This window comes from Portunus trituberculatus, chromosome 2 (assembly GCF_017591435.1).
Source record: "Portunus trituberculatus isolate SZX2019 chromosome 2, ASM1759143v1, whole genome shotgun sequence".
Taxonomy (NCBI): domain Eukaryota; kingdom Metazoa; phylum Arthropoda; class Malacostraca; order Decapoda; family Portunidae; genus Portunus; species Portunus trituberculatus.
The window spans coordinates 2,588,529-2,596,176 of record NC_059256.1 but is presented as its reverse complement, the minus strand read 5'-3'; the positions used below and the strand labels follow the sequence as shown (position 1 = coordinate 2,596,176).

The following is a 7,648-nucleotide window of genomic DNA, read 5'->3' as shown; positions in this document are numbered from 1 at the left end:
GGTTTCTGAAAATGGTTGAGTTTTGAACAGCAGGAAATTTGTTTGTAGTATAGAAAGTGTCCTACATGTGGCAGGGTGGATGTGTCCTTCACTAGAGCCAGGACACACTATCAACATTAACAAGGACACTCTTGGAGTTGTATCACTTGAGAGGAAGTTCTCTTGGACAACAGTTGCCACACATCCTTGCAAACCTTTGATATTTGTTCTGATCTATTATTCTATGTCATTCACACACACACTGACTTATCTATCAGAAAGTTAGAAAAGAGGCCACTTGAGCGCTGGCTTTCCAAAGAGTAGAAAAAGTGGCAAAACCGTCAGCCAGAATTAGGGAGCAAATGCCTCGATACCTCCCTCTTAAAAGAAGACAAGTTGTAGGAATTTGTAAATACAGATGCAGGGAGGGAGTTCCAGAGTTTACCAGTGAAAGGGATGAATGATTGAGCGTACTTGTTAACTCTTGCATTAGAGAATTGGACAGAATAGGGATGAGAGGAAGAAGAAAGCCTTGTGCAGCGTGGCCGCAGGAGGAGGGGAGGCATACAGTCAGCAAGATCAGTAGAACAATTACCATGAAAATAGCGATAAAATATAGAAAGGGATGCAACATTTCGGCGGTGAGAAAGAGACTGAAGACAGTCAGTCAGAGGAGGGGAGTTGATGAGACGAAGAGCTTTTGATTCCACCCTATCAAGCAAAGCTGTGTGACTGGAACCCCCCAAACATGCGAAGAATACTCCATACAGGGACGGATAAGGCCCTTATACAGAGTAAGCAGTTGGAGGGGCGAGAAAAACTAGTTACAAGTTGCAACGCTGCAAGCAACACTATTAGTAATTCACTGCCACAATGATGGAAAGTTGTCTGATGTAGTTCCTTTTTTGTAAATGTATTGCATGTTAGTGACATACAGTGTCTCCCTGTGAGGTAACACTTCCTGTCCACACTGCCTCATACAAACATACTAATGTTAATTCAAAGTTGTGTCTGCTCCACATATATAACATAATTTAAACTTAATAAACTAAGTCAATAAACCATGCACTTATTGTTACCCTTCCTGACGCTGCATTGTGGGTAAGGGGTACGTGATGAATACTGAAAGGCTTGGAGGGGACGAACATCACATCAAAAAGGTAGAGAGAAGCAAGAAGCCCTCCTGCTCTACGGGAAGGCGGGCTAAGACGGATTAACAAAGTATTGAGCCTACAAACAACATTTATAGGATTTATGTTGGTGTGTGTGTTTGTGGTGGTGCTTTGGGATGTTGTCTTGGAGGTCCACACCTTGAGCACGCCGCCTCAAGGAAAATCAACCACAAAAACTTACAGAATAATGGTTTTCTTGGACACAAAATAAAATAATGGGTTAACACGGACTCCCAGGGGACAATCTTACCTCACACACTCAACAAACAAACAAATCTTGCCCTGGAAACTGAACATGAACAAACAAATCTTAATTGACATAAAACAAATGAAAAACTCTTCCTCGCATCATTGTACCCTTCACAATGCCCACCACTCTAATCTGTCCATCACCATCATCACCATCTGTCCCTGTACAACTTAATGACGATCACACACACACACACACACACACACACCGCTTCCTCATCACCATCTGTCCCTGTACAACTTAATGACACACACACACACACACACACACACACACACACACACACAGCTCTTCCTCATCACCATCATCACCATCTCTTCCCTGTATTTCACCCATAAAGCCAGGACAAACCCACTTTCCCTTCTCACGTGGCCCATCTCTCATTAAAATATCGAAATGTTTACCAAAATATCTTTACTAAATTTATGGCATCTGTTATCATGTATATAGATTAATGAATGTAATTATCATAGAATTTTTTTTTTTTTTTTTGCATTTTTGTGGTCAATAAATCTATCTATTTATACACTCATGGGCATAAAATAAGTACTATATCATTGTAATAACTATGTCAATGTAAAACAAGCAGTGTCTTATCTTTGTGTATATAACAGTGTCTTATCAATGTGTATATAACGTCAACGCTGTGGAAAATTATTAATATTACCCTGTGAAGCGCAAGGGATACTGAGCGCGCCTACTGTAGTCATTTGTCGGGGAAAATGTTGAAACTCGCCCTTAATGCTACTACTACTACTACTACTACTACTACTACTACTACTACTACTACTATAATAATAATAATAATAATAATAATAATAATAATAATACAACAAAAATAATAATAATAATAATAATAATAATAACTCGTGGGAGGAGGAGGTGGGCGTGGCTGAAAAACACCGGCAGCCAATCAGAGACGAGCACCAGCGGAACGGACCAATAGGAAGACAGGGCGAGCTAGGTATATAAGGCCGAGCGATGGGACTCGAGGCGGCCAGAAGAGAAAGACAGCCATCCAAGAAACATCAAAGAGAAAAAGTATTATTATTATTAGTGATGTTTATTATTGTGAGTATTAATTTGGTGTTATTTATAAATATCTACTACTTTTATAAGGTACAATGCCATTATAAGAGATTTCAAGAGTGTTTTTAGGGTTCTAGAGGCAGAGTGACAAGATTTCTGCACTATTAACTGGAGAAACACTCTTTTAAAAGGCTCTAGTTGAAGTAATAAGGGTTTTTAAGGGTGTTTTAGGGTTCTAGAGGCAGAGTGACAAGATTTCTGCACTATTAACTGGAGAAACACTCTTTTAAAAGGCTCTAGTTGAAGTAATAAGGGTTTTAAGGGTGTTTTAGGGTTCTAGAGGCAGAGTGACAAGATTTCTGCACTATTAACTGGAGAAACACTCTTTTAAAAGGCTCTAGTTGAAGTAATAAGGGTTTTTAAGGGTGTTTTTAGGGTTCTAGAGGCAGAGTGACAAGATTTCTGCACTATTAACTGGAGAAACACTCTTTTAAAAGGCTCTAGTTGAAGTAATAAGGGTTTTAAGGGTGTTTTAGGGTTCTAGAGGCAGAGTGACAAGATTTCTGCACTATTAACTGGAGAAACACTCTTTTAAAAGGCTCTAGTTGAAGTAATAAGGGTTTTAAGGGTGTTTTAGGGTTCTAGAGGCAGAGTGACAAGATTTCTGCACTATTAACTGGAGAAACACTCTTTTAAAAGGCTCTAGTTGAAGTAATAAGGGTTTTAAGGGTGTTTTAGGGTTCTAGAGGCAGAGTGACAACATTTCTGCACTATTAACTGGAGAAACACTCTTTTAAAAGGCTCTAGTTGAAGTAATAAGGGTTTTAAGGGTGTTTTAGGGTTCTAGAGGCAGAGTGACAACATTTCTGCACTATTAACTGGAGAAACACTCTTTTAAAAGGCTCTAGTTGAAGTAATAAGGGTTTTAAGGGTGTTTTAGGGTTCTAGAGGCAGAGTGACAACATTTCTGCACTATTAACTGGAGAAACACTCTTTTAAAAGGCTCTAGTTGAAGTAATAAGGGTTTTAAGGGTGTTTTTAGGGTTCTAGAGGCAGAGTGACAACATTTCTGCACTATTAACTGGAGAAACACTCTTTTAAAAGGCTCTAGTTGAAGTAATAAGGGTTTTAAGGGTGTTTTTAGGGTTCTAGAGGCAGAGTGACAAGATTTCTGCACTATTAACTGGAGAAACACTCTTTTAAAAGGCTCTAGTTGAAGTAATAAGGGTTTTTAAGGGTGTTTTTAGGGTTCTAGAGGCAGAGTGACAACATTTCTGCACTATTAACTGGAGAAACACTTTTAAAAGGCTCTAGTTGAAGTAATAAGGGTTTTTAAGGGTGTTTTTAGGGTTCTAGAGGCAGAGTGACAACATTTCTGCACTATTAACTGGAGAAACACTCTTGAAAACCCTGCCAGTCATCTCTGTGGCCTTGGAAAACAGTCATTAGCAAGGGTGTATGGAGGGCAGAAGGTTAATGGCCACAGTTTTCACCATTTTAATCCCCCACATGAGTTTGTGAAGCTGTAGAAAGTCACCAAATAGTCACCACAAGCATTTTAAGACAGTTTAGCATGTTTTGAAGGCATTAAAAGACAGTTTAGTATGTTTTAAGGAAGTTTTAAGACAGTTTGGCATGTTTTGAGGATATTTTAAGATAGTTTAGCATGTTTTGAGGACATTTTAAGACAGTTTGGCATGTTTTGAGGATATTTTAAGATAGTTTAGCATGTTTTGAGGGCATTTTAAGACAGTTTGGCATATTTTGAGAGCATTTTAAGACAGTCTAGTATGTTTTGAGGGAGTTTTAAGAGTTTAGCATGTTTTGAGCGCATTTTAAGACAGTTTTTGGGGCATTTTAAGATAGCTTGGCATATTTTGAGAGCATTTTAAAACAGTTTAGCATATTTTGATGGCATTTAAGATAGTTTGGCATATTTTGAGGGCATTTTAAGACAGTTTGGCATGTTTTAGGACATTTTAAGATAGTTTAGCATGTTTTTAGGGCATTTTAAGACAGTTTGGCATGTTTTAAGGGCATTTTAAGACAGTTTAGCATGTTTTGAGGGCATTTTAAGACAGTTTGGCATGTTTTGAGGGCATTTTAAGACAGTTTGGCATATTTTGAGGCATTTTAAGACAGTTTAGCATGTTTTGAGGACATTTTAAGATAGTTTGGCATGTTTTGAGGGCATTTTAAGATAGTTTGGCATGTTTTAAGGGCATTTTACGATAGTTTGGCATGTTTTGAAGGCATTTTAAGATAGTTTGGCATGTTTTTAGGGCATTTTAAGACAGTTTGGTATGTTTATAGGCCATTTTAAGACAGTTTGGCATGTTTTGAGGACATTTTTTAAGATGGGATGTAAAAAAGGGCTTACAGTGAACGAAACTATTAGAAAACAGCCTTAAAATGAACGTCTACATATGGTAAGACGATTTATATGAGCGAAGCATTATGGGAAAGCTCTGTTGTTGCTGCCAGATACGCTGGAAAGCTTCTAATGGACGAACAAATATGAAAAACTGCCTTCAGGTGAGCGAAATGATGTGGGAATATGTGAAAAAACTGATTATTTGTTTTTTTATTCGAGAGAGAGAGAGAGAGAGAGAGAGAGAGAGAGAGAGAGAGAGAGAGAGAGAGAGAGAGACAGACAGAATATATAGAAGAGAGAGAGAGAGAGAGAGAGAGAGAGAGAGAGAGAGAGAGAGAGAGAGAGAGAGAGAGAGAGAGAGACAGACAGACAGACAGACAGACAGACAGACAGAGAGAGAGAGAGAGAGAGAGACAGACAGAGAGAGAGAAGAGAGAGAGAGAGAGAGAGAGAGAGAGAGAGAGAGAGAGAGAGAGAGAGAGAGAGAGAGAGAGAGAGAGAGAGAAGACAGAGAGATTTACCGCCTATGCATTATAAATAAGCTGTGAATGTGTAAGTGTGTGTGTGTGTGTGTGTGTGTGTGTGTGTGTGTGTGTGTGTGTGTGTGTGTGTGTGTGTGTGTGTGTGTGTGTGTGTGTGTGTGTGGGAGGAGAAGGAAGAAGAGGAAGAGGAGGAGAAGAAGAGAGGAGGAGGAGGAGGAGGAGGAGGAGGAGGAGGAGGAGGAGGAGGAGGAGGAGGAGGAGGAGGAGGAGGAAAGAAGGAGAAATATGATAGTAGTAGTTCTTCTTCTTCTTCTTCTTCTTCTTCTCCTCCTCCTCCTCCTCCTCCTCCTCCTCCTTCTCCTCTTCTTCTTCTTCTTCTTCAGGTAAGGACAGGTGTGGAGGAGATGAGAGGAGGAGAACAGGTGTGAGAGAAAGGGATCATCTCCACTAATGATCTTCCTCCTCCTCCTCCTCCTCCTCTTGGTAAAACAATCTTATTTTTCATTTTCTTATTATTCTTTTTATCTCCTCCTCCTCCTCCTCCTCCTCCTCCTCCTCCTCCTCCTCCTCCTCCTCCACGGCTTTCGAAACAGACGTTCTTGTGTGACTAATCTGCTTGGCTTCTTCAATGATGTTTTCACCACGTAGGACGAAACAAAGGCAGTGGATGTTGTGTATCGAGATTTCCAAAAAGCTTTAGACAAAGTTCCCCATAAGCGGCTACTTGGTAAATTGAAGTCACATGGTGTAGGTGGAACACTTCTCAAATGGCGTGAAGACTGGCTGTATGAGAGAAAACACCGCCTTGTTTTAAATGGCAAATTCTCAAGATGGCGAGAAGTTTTAAGCGGTGTACTACGGGGATCGGTGCTTGGCCCGGTTCTTTTCCTTATTTATGTTAATGATATCGATAAGGGCCTCACCTGGAAAGTAAGTAAGTTTGCTGGTGATGCTAAAGTAATGAATAAAGTTGTCACGTCGGAGGTTAAAAGAAAACTACAATCAGATCTGGACCGCTTAGCCACTTGGTCAGACAAGTGGCAGATGAGCTTCAGTGTAGATCAATGTCAAGTGTTGCACATTGGTAGCAATAATGATCATACTGATTACTCAATGAACGGCTCCGAGCTTCTTAAGGTTGATGAGGAAAAAGACTTAGGCGTCATAATTACTTCACACCTCAAGTCAAGTTGTCAACACGGCAAACAAACTGGTTGGGTTTATCGGTACAACTTTTCAATTTCAATCAGAAGGGGTTATTCTCACACTGTTTAATGCACTCGTCCGACCTCTTCTTGAGTACTGTGTCCAGGTCTGGTCACCCCACTATAGGAAAGATATAGACAACCTGGAGAGAGTCCAAGGAAGAGTCACCAAATTGATCCCACGACTGCGAAACAAGCCTTACGAGGAGCGCTTGAAGGAACTCAACTTGTTCAGTTTAGAGAAGCGGCGAATGCGAGGAGATTTGATTGAACTATTTAAAATGTTCCGGGGCTTTGATAACATAAATGTAAACAATTATCTCACCATTGACTGCTCCAACACCACCAGAAATACAAAAACAAATGCTGAGAGATTTAATGGAACTATTTAAAATGTTTCGGGGCTTTGATAACGTAAATGTCAACAACTATCTCACCATTGACAGCTCCAACACCACTAGAAATAATGGCTACAAGATTACAGGTAAGCGTTTCAGGTCAGACGAGGCAAAACATTATTTCTTCAATAGAATTGTAAATGTGTGGAACTCTCTCCCAGCACATGTCCCTAGCAATACAACACAAACTTTTAAACAAGCATGGACATTCACTCACATTAACCCCTCAAATGACGTACTTTGCGCCTTCATAAGATATCCTTTTCTTTGTAGTTCCTGTACTAGATAGGATCACGTCTCCTTCTCTCCTATCACATCTTTGACTCTCTCTCTCTCTCTCTCCCTGTGGCCTCTTCTCTTCCTCCTTGAACCCTGATGTCCTTCACCTCTCACTTAGAGCATCTGTAGTGGTAGCATAGGCACACACACACACACACACACACACACACACAGACAGACAGCCTCGTTAGGTCCAGTAGGGCTGTTACTGTCTGTTCCTTCCTTTGTATTCCTTTGTATTCCTTCTTCTTCTTAGTTATACATATAACGAGATTTATTTGTGAGACAGATAGGAGGAGGAGGAGGAGGAGGAGGAGGAGGAGGAGGAGGAGGAAGGAAGGAAGGAAGAGAGAGAGAAAGAAAAACGTGTAAGACCAAACAAACACACACACACACACACACACACACACACACACACACACACACACACACCACCACCACCATTGTTGTTGTTGTTGTTGTTGTTGTTGTTTCAGGTGG

The 7,648-nt window shown here is 40.3% G+C and overlaps 1 protein-coding gene across 1 annotated transcript in view; it reads left to right on the top strand.

The window, feature by feature from the left end:
* The first annotated feature begins 2,302 nt into the window (after positions 1-2,302).
* LOC123501385 (probable insulin-like peptide 7) overlaps positions 2,303-7,648 on the top strand; it is a 7,268-nt gene continuing 1,922 nt past the window's right edge. The window contains exons 1-2 of the mRNA XM_045250202.1: positions 2,303-2,472; positions 7,645-7,648. The exon at positions 7,645-7,648 is cut by the window's right edge and continues 76 nt beyond it. Coding sequence (XP_045106137.1) covers positions 2,383-2,472; positions 7,645-7,648 — 94 coding nt within the window. The 5' untranslated portion in view covers positions 2,303-2,382. The remainder of the gene's footprint in view (positions 2,473-7,644) is intronic.